General features: G+C 45.4%; 1 protein-coding gene across 7 annotated transcripts in view; it reads right to left on the bottom strand.

The window, feature by feature from the left end:
• SLC8A3 (solute carrier family 8 member A3) overlaps positions 1-14,744 on the bottom strand; it is a 268,007-nt gene that overhangs the window by 187,665 nt on the left and 65,598 nt on the right. For all 7 annotated transcript variants that reach the window (XM_053257215.1, XM_053257249.1, XM_053257243.1 and 4 more), the window contains exon 2: positions 5,517-7,342. In XM_053257215.1, the coding sequence (XP_053113190.1) occupies positions 5,517-7,285 (1,769 nt within the window). In that variant the 5' untranslated portion in view covers positions 7,286-7,342. The remainder of the gene's footprint in view (positions 1-5,516; positions 7,343-14,744) is intronic.

Below are 14,744 nucleotides of genomic sequence, written 5' to 3'. Positions count from 1 at the left end.
AACCTGGCAGCATGGCTTGTGACTATGGTCAGGCCTGGTTCAAGTAACTGTTTCTCCAGTAGTTGCAGAGGCAAATGCACAGTGATGTGAGCAGAGCGGCAGATCATCGGCTGGCTGGCAGCAGCTCCAAAGAGCTTGTGGGAAACAGCTGGGGTATAAAGTCTGCTTGCAAGGTTACATAAGACAGTAGTTCATAAACAGCCATCAAACTTGCACAATCAGTACGAGGAGACTAGGATTACACAGATGATTCTCATTACACTCCTACTCACCAACAGAACAATCCTTTTTCCCAGCCTGCCTCCCAAAATATGGGTGAGGAAACTTTGACCATACTGGAATTACAGAAGCAACAAGCAAGACCCGGTAGCAGGATCTGTCTCTCCCTCACATACTTCAGGTTTGGTTCTGGGGTCTTGCTAATCCTTTCAGAAAGCACATTTTTAAAGAGTCAGATTATTTCTCCCCCCCCCACCCCATACCATTTTTAATGACACCCACTCATTGTCACTTACAGACTAAGGGAAAGCATTCCGTGCAATCATCTCTAGCCACCAGCAGTTAAGGGTTTATGATAATATCTCAACAGACTTAATTCAATTCCTTTTCTGTACTCATATAGCCTTAGGACATTCTACACACGTTTCTCCAAATGGGTCACGGATTCTAAGGCTAAGAGCATGTGGCAATAGATTCTAGGGATGTGGATGAATCGATTTTTTTCCATTTGATTTGTGCCCAAATCGAATCACCCCTGATTTGTTTTGTGTCTGAATCTCCCCACCCCCACCCGCCATCATCCCAGATTCATTTTGGGTTTAATTTGATTTGATTCAGATTTGGATCAATTCAGACCACTTATAAAGGTCCAAGGGGCACCAAATTTGGAAGGTATCCATGGATGCCACCTACCACCCAAATTGCCTGTCACTGGACACAGTGCCAACTGTCAACTGCCATGTGCCAACTACACCCCCCCCCACACACACACACATACAGACACACCTGCAAGGCACTGGGGTACTCAAGTTTATTTTCTTTTAGGAACATTGAAGTGTTTAGATTCTTTGGTGTCTAATAACTTTTCTTCATAATGAATCCCTATGAGGACACATTGCCCACCTTCATTTCTTCTGTTCATTTTGACTGTCATTGGATAGTGTCAAGATAAGGGACCACACAGGGCAAGAAGCCACAAACAAAAACAAGTCCCCTGTGTCAGACAACAGAGTATATGTCTGGGGAATGCTGACTGAATCTACGCATCTGTGGGATACAAAATATTACACATATAACCCAATGCTGGGAAATAGGTTACCCCTGGAAATACCATGCTCCATATAGTATGGACAAAGACATTTAATGTATGAACCAAAACCCAAATAAAATGGTTACAACACTGTAAGTTTTAATAATAAATTATATATAAACACAAAATAAGGATCCTAATGAAAAATGAACAATACCCATATAAACCACATATCAGAAAAAAATGTTAATGAATAATAACAAAATGATGCCAAAGACTAATGTCCATGATTGTCCATACTAACTAATAATAATCAACACAGATAAACACATGCTGAATGAATAACGTCTTCAAACAAATCACTCTGTGCTGTATCCAGATAACTCCTCCACCGATGTGGGTGTGTTGAGATATCAAATGGCAGTCGATGGAAATGCCTACCAATGGTAAATTACCATCTACCAATGCTGGCAGATGGTAATTGATGAAAGTGCCAAAATTAGTGCCCAACAGGCACCCGGGTTCTATGCCCGTTTCAAGGTCACCCTCTTCCTCTGACAGCAGGCAGGAAAAAGATAACAGCCACTTGAAGAAATGTTTTTTCTGTGAAAATTTACTCGTGCTACTAAGAGATACATGATGAACAATTTCTCCAAAGGAAAATTATCTGATTGCCCATGAGGAAGAGGGTGACCTTGAAACGGGCATAGAACCCGGGTGCCTGTCAGGCACTAATTTTGGCACTTTCATCAATGTCTTTGTCCATCGATATGTCTTTGTACATATACTCTTTTGTCTGACACAGGGGACTTGTTTTTGTTTGTGTCATTGGATAGTGCCATGTGTCAACTACATTCATTGCGCACACATACACGGGTACTCAGTTTATTTTTTTAGGAATTTGAAGTGCTTAAATTCTTTGCTGTCTTCATTACACACCTTCATTTCTCCTGTTCATTTTGACTCCACTCTCTGCAGGTGGGGGTTAGGGAATAAGTGGCATCCCATGTACCAACTACCCCCCAACCCGAAAGCCACTGGGTACTCAGTTGATATTTTAAGAATTTCTGAGGTGTTTAGACTCTTTGGTGTGTAATGAATAGGGATTCATTATGAGGAAAGGTTATTAGACACCAAAGAGTATAAACACTTGAAAAAAATTCCTAGAACATAAACTGAGTAGTACCCCACTGCCACTTGAAAAATAGTGATTACACATTTTGCTCCATAACTCCACTTCCAAAAGGGCTAGAGCTTAGCTTTTTTTTTTTCCCCAAGTGAAAGCTGGGAATCTGTGAAAATTAATAGGAGGAGTCTGAATCTCAAATTGATTCAAATCAAATCAAATTGATTTGGACTCAAATCTAGCCAATGGACCACAGGGGCGATTTGTTCTGTCTCCAAATTGCCCAAATCGATTTGCACACCCCTAATAGATTCACTTCCTTCATTAGATCAGTAACATAAATTGTTTTCACTTGCTAGAGTCAAGCGTGACCAAACATCTCTGCATTATAGTTGCTTTTTGAGCGCTTTATCCTTAGGTATGCCACTGGAAATTACTGGAAACACATGTTTCAAAGGGCAATCATATTTATGGTGTGGATTTAAAAAGAAAACGTATTCTGATGTGGCAAACATATATGAGAAGGTCCTTAGTCTAGGAGGATATATTTGAATGAGTTCTGAATGCATTTTTGTCTTTAACTCAGAGGGTGTTAGGCATTGGACAAGGTCTGGGGCAGGCCACAATGGGATGGTTCATTTTGGGGTAGGCAGGCAAGAAGCAGGAAACCTGAGTCGAAAGACTTAATAAAGGGCAGGGTAGGGGCAGGTGCCAGATCAAGAGGACAAGGTGCAGAGAACCAGAGGCAAGATGATGAGCCAGGTTCAATAATCAGATCAAGCAGACAAAAGCAGGGAGGCAGAGGCAAAAACATAGTCAGAGCTGGATTAGTGGCTGGGTCCTGGAATAGGCGAGGCAAGGCCCTCTGTGTGGCTTCCTAGGTGAAAGGTTGCACAGACTGAAGGAGCACTTTGAAGGCCTCATGCATTTCCACTGGGTTGGAGGGTCAACTGGCCACATTCAGGCTAGGGGTCAGCTGGCAGTGTTCAGTCCAGCTTTGCATCCCAGAAGGCACCCCTGCCTCATAAAATCCAATCTGCCCAGCTTCATGAAGGGACAGGGCACAGGAGGCACACGAAGCAAAGTCTGGAGACTGGCTGCTGGAACTCCCAGTTTAGGACACATGCAAACAGCAGACATTAAGTTTGACCTTTAATTTGATTATTTTGATTGATGTATGCTTTCATGTTCCAGTGAACAACAAAATGCAATCTTCAATTTGCATTTGGACTGGTTATCATTTGCCATATTTTCATTACAGAAGCATTGCATCTAGAATCTTCTCCTGAAGATGCGGCTTTTTCCACAGTGGAATATGGAGGTGGTATATAATTAAGTGTTGAAAAGGAAATATTTGAGCATGCATAAAGCAGTTTGCCATGATGTCATTGGGCAGACACAGAAAGTATTAAATGTAATGTTATCATTTCTAGAGTAATTACACAATGAGTTCATGCACACAACCTTGCTGGGGAGGGAAGGTGGGGAGGCAGGCTCCTGCCCACCTCTCCGTACACGATTACCCTCCCCAGCTCACTCTGCCACTTGCTGCGGCACATGGGTACCGCCACTGCAAGCAGCCCAAGCACACACACGACCCAGGCAGCAGGGTTAAGGGCGCTCTTGCACCCTTAACCCTTGCGAAAGGCCAGAGTAAAAAGTTGGGCTACCCAACCCAGGCTGGGCTGCCGGAACCTGGATTGGGCTGCTCATGAGAACAGCCTTGCTGTCTTTGCTCACCAAACAAGCATAGGGCCTATTGATTCATTTTTTGATTGTACACAGATTTGTTTGCAAGACTAACAGTCTCACCATGACATCAGAGCAAATCAGCCAATGCGGTAACAGAGGCAGGGCAAGCGCAGGGGCATGCAAATCACTAGGAAGGTTGGCTTGGCTATTATTTTACATAGAAAAAAAGTATAACAAATAGTGCAGGTTATTAGTGAAAGTGTACACTGCTTAAGTTTTGCTAAAAGAGATGATTGCACTGAAGGCATCTCACCCAGACTGACTTTCTCCACCTTCCAGTTTTATCTAAAATGATAATCTTTAATCAACCTTTAATCAAAAGTACAGATCAATGGAAGTGGTGACAGAAAGTGGGCATGCTTCCAAACTGTAAGAGAAAAATGTGCATTATTGCATTCAGCAGGACTTGGCCAATGGAGGGTTTCATTTACAAGAACAACCGCTAGTATGGATTGTCAGAAATGAAGACAATCCCTTTATAAATAAGTGAGTTTCACTTGCTGGGGTTATGCATGAAAACCACTTGATTTTCATATATTTCTTTGAAACTGATAAGGTAGTTTCTCAAACAAATAAACATGTTACTCACAATGAACTGGTGTTATTATTGCCTGAAAATGATTAATTTGGTGACTGGAAAGAGATGAGGGGGACCTAACTGGTTAGAAGGGGCAAATAAGATTACTTCAGGTTTTAATGACCAAATATCTGGTCCTACTACCACTACTTATTCAATCTGTGAATAGTATGTCAATATGACAATTAACATGAAAAAAATTCTTCTGGATTGAGGCCCCAGTGCGCTTTGGAATTTAGCCGTATCAGAATTGTCTGTGTAGTTTACCCAGCTAACTGAGTTAATCCTGCTAACTGAGCAAAGAGGCACCTTTTAAAGTGGTGATTCTCTCGTATTTAGCAGGCAGAGAGAAACTGGCCCTATCAAAGCACAGCACCACATCAGTGGTTGTTGCTGGTGTCTACTTTGTGTTTCTGTTAGATTGTTAACCCCTTAGGGACAGAGGAGCAACATTATTTTATTTTATTTTATTATTTATTTTATTATTTATTTTATTATGTTCCTATATAAACCGCTTTGACAACTTTTGTTGAAAAGCTGTATATAAATACTGGTAGTTGTAGTTTCTGCATCAGATTTCCCCATTAGACCGTTTCAAAAGCATGTGCAACCCCATTTATTCAAACCTAGGAGGAGACCAGAAGAGACTAGATCCTGCTGTAGGGTTCTTGCCTGGGGGGGAATAAGTATGGAGACTAAAGGAGAAAAAGAGAGGACAGTCCATTTTATGTTGCCCAAGTTTACCTGTAATAGAAGAAAATTCTGAGGTTAAACATAGTTGGCCACTGAAGATAATAAAGTGAGGTACTTACACAGTTTCATCATTCTTGAACTCCAGCTCTCCATAAGCATCTTCAAAATCCTCTCCACCTCCTTTTGCTGTCCCTTCAACTGTTCTAAAGGGGACTATAACTGTACCTCGGGCACCAGATGTCCTAAGAACTTTCACCTCCATCACCCCAATGCTCTCACTGACATGTATCACATCACACTCAAAAGTGAAGATGCCCGCATGGTCGTCATCCAAGATAGTCACAGTAGCCACGCAGGGCGAGGCCAGTATGGCCTTGGGATATGGCAAGTTGTTGAGCTCAGGAGGCTCCTCTGCCTCAAGCACCCGTAGGTTGCTGAGGCGCACAAAGAAATGCTCATCTTCCTCAAAGATGTCATCATCGATGATTCCTATGGAGAACTCTTTCTGGGTCTCCCCTGACTTCAAAACAACTGTCCCTTCTGTAAACTCATAGTCAGCCCCAGCATTGGCAGAGCCATCCTCTGTCTTATAGTCCACATAAATGGTCTTGGATATGTCCCCTCCTTTTCGGACGACTGTTAGGAGGACAGCACCACAGTTCTCAAGACACTGGTAGGAGCAAGGATCAAAATAAATTTTTGAGATGAATTCCTCAGGCTCTTCTGGTCGCACCTCATGCAAGCTAGCACTCCTCTTGGCTTGCTCAGCCGCATGCTTTTTTAGAATATTGCCCGCTCCAGTCATCATCCTGGTGGCCTGAATCCGATAGAATGCTCTGCTCTTTTGCTGGTGAGATAAGGCATAGTAATTGGCCATTTCCACCAGCTGGTCCAAGTCTTTTTCTGGGTGCTTTTGCTTCAGATCCTTGAGGATCCGGATCATCTCCTTGCGAGACTCATCCACCTCTTTCCCCTCCATAGGCACTAGGTTTCCATCCAGAAAGTGGGAGTTCATCATTTTACCATCCATTTCAATCCCCTTGGGGTGTTCCCCCTCAGTCTCAATGATAATACCCCTGTGCTTGTCAGTACGGTACTTTTTGTGCATATACTTATAGAACAGCAACCTTCTGTCTGCTAGCCAAGCCAGGGTGACACAAACAGGAAAGAAGAACAGAGTGAGCAGGCCTTCCCATACCTGGACCACACCTGGAGAGAAGACTGCGAGGATCATGTACAACCAGATGTATGCAAAGATGCTCCAAGCAGCTGTGACAAAGAAAACCCTCAAGTGTTTTATCTTCCTAACCTCACCATCAGGAATGATATAGACACAGATGGCTATGATGATAAACATATTGAAAGCTGCACTGCCAACTATGGTAGAAGGCCCCAGATCACCAGCCCTGAACTCATGACCACATACCTCTATTAATGACAGAAGAATCTCGGGAGCAGAGGAACCGAGAGCCATGAGGGTCAGATTGGAAACAGTTTCATTCCATACTCGGATGGTGGTTGTGGTGGTTTCTCCATTGGGTTTCTTGATTGTAATCTCTTTCTCTTGTGAAGTAATGACCTCTATGGACGCCATGAAACGATCGGCAATAATAGAGACTCCCAAGAACATGTAGATCAGTGCCACAAAGTAAACAATAACTCTGGCAATTTTGTCCCCAAGAGATGGGTTTTCTGGGTACCATATTGGCAAGATAACACCCTCCTTGCACTCAGAAGAACCTGAGCAGGTGGTGATGTTATGTCCTGTGCTGGATAAATCTGCCCCTGTGCCAGCATCCACCTGCAGACCATGCAAGAACAGCACAAAGGTAACTAGCCCAAAGCGGAGGAAGGTTGAGGTGACAGGTTGCAACCTTAACCACGCCATACACAAGATTTAACTTCCACTGTACAGAGGCAACCGTCTTCTTACCAGGTCAAGAATCTGAAACAAAAACAAAGGAATGAGAAGTCTGAGACTGAAGAAAATAAAAGAAAAGGTGCAGACTTCTTACACATGTACAAAAGTTTCACTGGCAATGAACACAGTGGGCAGGTTCACATGATAGCCACCAAGTTGGTAAGTCTGGTTGGTACCTGGCAAGTACACACTCTTAACAGGTGTGTTGTCTGAACCCACTCAAGATCTGTCTGGTCTCCATGCCACATTACTGAGATTCTTCTGACTTTGTATGCTCAACTTTAATTCTTGGTTACAGAAGTTGGGCGCAAGTTGGGAGAATCTCGGCAATGTGGCACAGGAACAGGACTTGGCCAGACACCTGTGGGGAGCACACACCTGCCAGGAACCTCGAGGAACCAGCGATTCTCAGTCTACCAACTTGGCAGTGATGTTGTGAACCTGCCCTAATATAAAAGTGTGAGTTGGTGCTGACATTCAGAAAACTGAATTCAACTTTACTTAAATGCACATGCAAACAGCAATGCCATTTGTTTATGTTGAGCAGGAAGACTATGCCGATGAGAAAATAATTCAGAGGGAAGCTGTTTATACTAATCTGTGTGTATAAATAGCTTCCCTCTGAGCACAGTTCCCACATATAAGGGCATCAAAGAAGGCTACATATGTGCCCCACATCTATTCAATGTCTATATAAACACCATGGTGGGCCACTTAAATAATAATCTGGACTTTCACTCCTTGCTGCCCCCAAACTGGCAGAGAAACACATCTCCATTCTGCTTTACGCAGACGATGTGGCAATTCTCTCTAGGACCCCCATAGGACTCAGAAGAGCTCTGGGAGCCCTAAGGAAGGCCTGGAAATAAATGACCACAAAACCAAAATTATGGCCTTTGCCAGGAGACCAAAGACACACTCCTAGCACATAACGGCTAAGACTATCAAGTTTCCCAATGGGCCTAGCCCCGCCAATGCTGGAGGATGGATACCAATCCACATGGAAGTGAATCCTGCTGGCAAAACTATCATCACTTGGCAGAGCGTAGGGAGGCTGGAGGGAGGCTGGAGGCTGCCGCCACAGCCCCCTGGCCCCACCCCCCACGTCTGAATTCAGATGCAGGGGCCCAGCTAGCCACACTCCCGCGTCTGAAGCATGGCCTCGTTTGGAAGGGAGATTGGCCCGCGCTGTGTTTGGCAGCACAGGCTGGAGCGACTCTCCCTGCCTTAAAGCGCGGCCCCATTTGGGAGGGAGATCAATCGGCCCCGCTGCATTGACAGCGAGACCAGGAGCGGCTCTCCCTGCCACGTGGCCCCATTTGGGACTGAAATAACGCCCGCCCCCGCCCACTTCTGACATAAGACGTGGGGGGAGTGTCTGGGAGTGCACTCTCAGCCCCTGATTGGTGGTGGCCCGTGTTCCTTGAACTCTTTCGCCCAGTGGTGCCCCGTCACTCGAGCTCTCCCCACCCCACCTACTTTCCCTAGGATAGGAGCAGGCCATGACACTTCTTAAACAGTGCATAATAGATGCAGAGCATCAACATGACTTAGGCAGGGCCCCAAACCTCCCCATCACTGAAAGCCTAAGGTACATAGTGACACCCACTGCATATCCAGGCTTGACTACTGTAATGCACCCTATGTGGGGCTGCCTTTGTACATAGGCCAGAAACTACATTGGTACAGACTGCAGCAGCCAGATTGGTCTCTGGGACAACACGAAAGGACCACATAACACCGGTTTTAAAAGAACTGAACTGGCTGCTGATATGTTTCCGAGCAAAATACAAAATGCTGGTTATTACCTATAAAGCCCTCAACGGCTTTGAGTCAAGGTACATAAGAGAGAGTAATGAACCCTGTTGCCTATTAAGATCTTATAGCTGGGCCTTCTCTGTGACTGCCCTAGGGCTTTGGAATATACTCCCTATTTGCTTTTAGGAAGACCCTCAAGGCACACCTGTTCTCTCAGGCCTTTTAACTGAAATTAATTTTAAACTGTTTAATAGTTTTTATTCTATGAAATTGTTTTTCATTTTATCTTGTGAAATTGTTTTAATTGTTTTTACTCTGTTTTAAATTATGTACACCACCTAAAGAGACACATATCAGGCGGTATATAAATATGATAAATAAATAAATAAATAAATAAATAATAAATACAATAAATATCTTATGCAGCTAGAGGTCCCAAATCACAGAGTAGCCTTCAGCCTGGCTCGCTGCAGGGCCCTCCCTTTAGCCATCTTGGATGGAAGATCTAGGAAATTCCCCGATCCAGAACACTTGTGTTCCTGCAATGCTGGGCAAGTTGAAACCACCAAGCATGCCCTCCTTCACTTCCTGTTTTATAGAGACATCCGCAGTACCCTCATTCCCCTACTGCTCACAAGAATTGCACAGGCCAATTCTACGTATCATTACTAGTTTCTGACTGCAACCCTGCTCATAGCACATAATGTTGTCAAGTTCTGCATGGCAGTGTGCAAAATCTGCCAGGACCCGACCACCGGCAAGAGTTAATCAGGCCCGATACGGTTCATACCTGGACCAATGCCTCTAATCTCCTGCTCCCCAGTTCTACAGTTCTTATCTTAATAGTAACTTAGAATTTAATTCTAATCTTAACTAATTTTAGACTTCTTAGTTTACAACAATACTATGACATTCTTGTTATCACCTTCAAACTCTCTTCATAGACATACGACTGGGTCTCACGATCAGGGAGACCCGGTTTTAACGGGTGAATGAAAAGAGCGGGCTAAGCCCGCTCTCCTCGCTCACAAGCAAGCAGGGAGTCCTGGGTGGCCGGATCGGCCACCCACACGATGGCCAGCTCCAAGATGGAGCCGGTGGGGGCTGGGGAGCTCGGTGGCCGCATGGCCCCCGGAAGCCCCTGTATGCCCTGCGCGAGTGCAGGGGTCTACTCATAAGTAGCTGCAGCATGGAGCCGCATCGTGGCTACTCACAAGCAGATAGCCCGGGTTTGCGGAGCACTCGTTCCGCAAACCCGGGCTAAGGGGCGGGCTACAGGAGCGGGTTAGCATGCTTGGCTGCGAGCCCAGTGGTTCTTACGATCACAAAAATCAGGCTGGGATTTTCCTAGCCCGATTTTTGTGATCGTAAGAATAGCCCCATAGGCTATTTTTAACAATATAGATGTTTATCTCTTAGCTTCTATGTTTTTAGCTTATTACATTTCACATTTTTAACCAGTTGTATAGCTTTCATAGTTCTTAGCTGGATAGCAATATGATTTTAGTATTATCATCTTCTGATTCTATAGTCACTGTCTTCACAGCCCTCATGAGCATGGACTGTTTTTAAACTTTATAGTTTTAATCTTCCACTTTTGATGACAGTTTATATGTTTGCCTTATACTGGCCAAAAACCTTAATAAAGATTTGACTGACTGAATTCTTTTGTGACAAATGATGGCTAACAGCCTGACTAAATTTCTCAACAGTACTAAATTTCTTAACAGACTACTCAGGGAATAGTCTAAAGGACTACTACATTTCAATAGGCCTTCCTCTGGTAAATTTAATCAGAATGTCAGTCAGTGTATTTAATTTAGACTCCAATCTTCCAAAATGGCCCCCGGATTCAGAGCAATGATTATCTAAATACTAGTTCCAGCAGGGCTGGCCCTTCTGTGAAGCAGAGTGAGGCGCCTACTTCAAGCAAATGGTCAATGACTTAATTAATTCTAATGGCTGGAACCAAATCCCCACACTGTCTGTGCGGAAAGTACTTCCACATGTGCATGAGCAGCAGTCCTTCCAGTCTTGTGGGTTGTCACTCCAGACAGAGGACCGGGCGTAGATAGTGGGAAAGACTAAAGAGCACTCCTCACTTAAATGGTTTTTTTTTAAGACAGTATAGAGGGGACAAAAATGTTTTGGGGAGCAATTCCTCATGTACTTTTTTTGTGGGAGAGGAAAGGCACTTTTGGGGTGAGAAAAATATGTTGGGGGGTTATTAATTTTGCAGGAGGAGTTCAGTAAAATGAGAGGGGGCGGTTGAAATGCTTAGCAGGGATCTGCATCCTGGACACAGGACGTTATCCCGGGAGCATGAGTGGCTGTTGCTGGAACAGGAACGCTGAAGGAAAAAAACAGGCCTTGGACCCTGGTCTTTATTTTTTTATTGTGAGGGGGTGGATTTGGATTTTCTGTCTTAGGAGTAAAGATGTCCTCGGACAGCCCGTGTACCCAAACTAACACCAGCCTGAGGATCAATTGTATCCTTGCTTCTGAGAGAGAGAAAGAGAAAGAGAGAGAGAGAGAGGACAGAAGGGGATTTGAAGAAGCAGTAATAGCTAACTGAGCACCACGGGTGTGGGGAGAATTGCACAAGGGGGGGGAACAACTATCCCTTGGCCGCCAGGGTCTGGGGGGGCTGCTAAGGCACCCCTCCCACATCCAGCTGGCAAGTGCTTGCCGGGTGGAAGCGTGAGGCATGCCCCTCTTCTCCCCAGTCAGTATTTCACTGAAATACTGGATGGGCTGGGGTGGGGTCGGGGGGAGCGTAGCAAGCCAGTGTTTCAATGAAACACTGACTGGGTAAAATGGGAGAGGGTCCAAATGGACCCTCTCCAGGGAAGTGGCCACGCCCCCTGCATCTGATATCAGACACAGATGGGCCCTGTCTCCGGTACTGGCCACGCCCCCTACATCTGATGTCAGATGCAGGGGCGTATCTTGGGGATGCACGCTTCGTGTGTGCAATCAGAAATCCGGCGGGGGGGCGCGCCGAAGAACTTTGTCCTCCAGCTGCAGGCACGCTCTCTACGCCCCAGCTGAACACCATCTACAGACTGATATCCCAAGACCATTATCAGTGAAGAAGCAAACACTCCAAATAACCCACAAATTCAGCGGGTTATTTTGTTAAGAATTTCACTAGCACCCTGCCTAATTTCACAAATATGATATTTTCCCTTGAGAACTCCATTTAAGAACCCAAGCAGAGAAACAGGAGAGGCTACACAACTGTTATTGCTACCTTTCACACGTACTGTGTACACAGGAGATTTTTTAGCCAGCAGCAAATTTTTCTCAAAAATAAAAACCAACAAACTGCTCACTAATTAAAATTTTAAAATACCATTAAGAAATATGGCTTTATTCCTGAAGCTAAAAAACACACCACAGACCCCATGGCTACTACTTATGTTTCCTTGTTTAAGATGGAAGATATCTCTGTCCTAACCTAAAAAGAGCCATGTTAAATAGATTTGGTACTCAGAACAGATGAAGGATTTCCATATTTTGACCAAGTGAGCCTCGCAGAGCTAGGTTAACCCTAAGAGCAGCTGGAGGCTGATTCACACAACTCTTTGGAGGGTTTCTTTCCAACTGTTCTTGTTTTTTCTTGGTCAGCCTGGTTTGAACTAGTGTGCAACATCTGGCCATGTCTTTTAGTTGGCTCGTGATCCATGTTGCATCACTTTTGTTTTGCACATGACATGACACATCTACTTTAGGCATTCACACGTTTAAGCTTGTGGCAAGCATATACACACACAGTTGATCAACAACGTATTGAATCAACATGGGATGGTAGGTGAAGAAATATATTCAGTTTTAAATAAATCCAAAAGTCTGCTGTGTGATTTGGCTGTCGGTTTTTTGGCACACATTCGAATCCCAGAATTGAAAATAGCTAAAAGGAAGGAAAGCAGAAAAGATGAGGGGAGGGAAGCATATGGTTGGCCTGCTCTAAGAAATAGGGAAGCGATATAATGAAGGGGCGGGGGAGGGGGGAGAGACCAGTGGAGGGGGGAAAAAGTGGCCTACATTTGCTCAAATTAATGGAAGATAGGGCTACTAGTCTTGGCAGCTGTATACTTCCATAGGTATCAAAGCTGACATGCCCCTGAACTCCAGGTGCTAGGAATGTGGTTGCCCGCTTTTCCCCACTTGTGAACTTCCCAGGTGCAGATGGTTGGCCACTGCATGAAGCAGGATGTTGGACTAGATGGGCCTTGGGCCTGATCCAGCAAGGCTTTTCTTATGTTCATATGTTCTTATCGGGGCGGAGCTGTAATTGTGCACACGGGTTCGAACAATCCATGCACCGCTTCCCCCAGCTCTTTCTGTGGTTGCTGTGCACTGCAGTGCCCCTTCTTTCCTCGCTGTGGGCACCCAGCAGTGCTCCCCTCATGCGGTGGTGTCCTCTCTGACTGAGCAGTTTGGGGAAGGCTGACCTTCCCCCACTACTCAGCTGGCTGCCGCGCATGCACAGTGCTGACCTGAGTGGTCTGGATGGCGCTCAGCTGCCTTGCCGACCCCTTAAATGGCTGTGCAGGGGCCTGCTGAGGGGTGGGGGCAGGGCAGCCTACCCCAGGCTGCTTAGTCGGGGAGGCTGCTGCCACACACTTGAGGGAGAGAGAAGGCGCACGGCAGCCCAAACACGGGCCACCTATGCCCTCCCTATGCCACTGGTTCTTGTCCCGACTAATTAAGTGATGCTGCATAGGAACTACAAAGGAGGGGTCATTTTCATTTTAAAAAAAAATTCCTCAGGGATTTATTTTCAGAAGTTACAGTTGGCTTCAGAGGGACGGGGAGATCAGAGAAAATCACCCCTTCCATGTAGCACCAGCACTACATTAGTCTGGATGGTGACCAGCGGCACCAGTAATCAATGCGACAAAAACTGGAAAGTTATACAACCTCTAGGTTAAATAAATGGCCGACATTGTAATGCTGCACTTGTGCAAGGAGGATGCGCTAGCGCGAGGCTGTTGCACAATCTAGTTGTGCTGAGTCTGGACCTTGCATTCCAGACTTCTGGTGCGCTAGTCTGCAACACACGAAGCCTCTTCTTACGAGCAGCGAGAAGGGCTCCAGAGTGGGCTGCGGGGAAGGCGGATTAAACCTACCTTCCCCACAGATGATTGATCCAGGGTAGCTGGGTGCGGTCCCCATGCGCCCAGATGATTCTCCACTGGCTCATCCTGGGTCGGGGGACAGGATGAGTTGTCCCAGCCCCTGGAGTGCCCATAACGCACCACACAAGTGTGCGGTGCATCATGGGGATCTCCCTGAGCTCTCCACAGTCATCCAGCCACAGCTGCAAGCAGCCATGGCTGACAAACACACACAAAAATGAGATTAAGGGAGCGCTTGCTCCCTTAGCCTTGTTTTCAGGAGGGGCTCCACAAGCAGGTTTGCTGCCATGGCGCTGCCAGGATCGGATGCTATCCTAGTGGTTCACACATGTGTGCAAAACCAGGTTGGGTTTCCTTAGCCCAGTTTTGCACACACGTGTGAATAGCCTCAACCTGTTGTATGCTTCATATGTTTTGCAGAAAACCTTTGCGCAAGAGCACAATTTCTAGCATCTCTGCGGCTTCAGGCAGCTATGCAATCATCTTGCAATAGCACATCTTTTTTGATTGTGTAAGCTACCTAA

This window comes from Hemicordylus capensis, chromosome 1, assembly GCF_027244095.1.
Source record: "Hemicordylus capensis ecotype Gifberg chromosome 1, rHemCap1.1.pri, whole genome shotgun sequence".
Taxonomy (NCBI): Eukaryota; Metazoa; Chordata; class Lepidosauria; order Squamata; family Cordylidae; genus Hemicordylus; species Hemicordylus capensis.
This window is presented reverse-complemented; position numbering and strand designations above follow the sequence as displayed.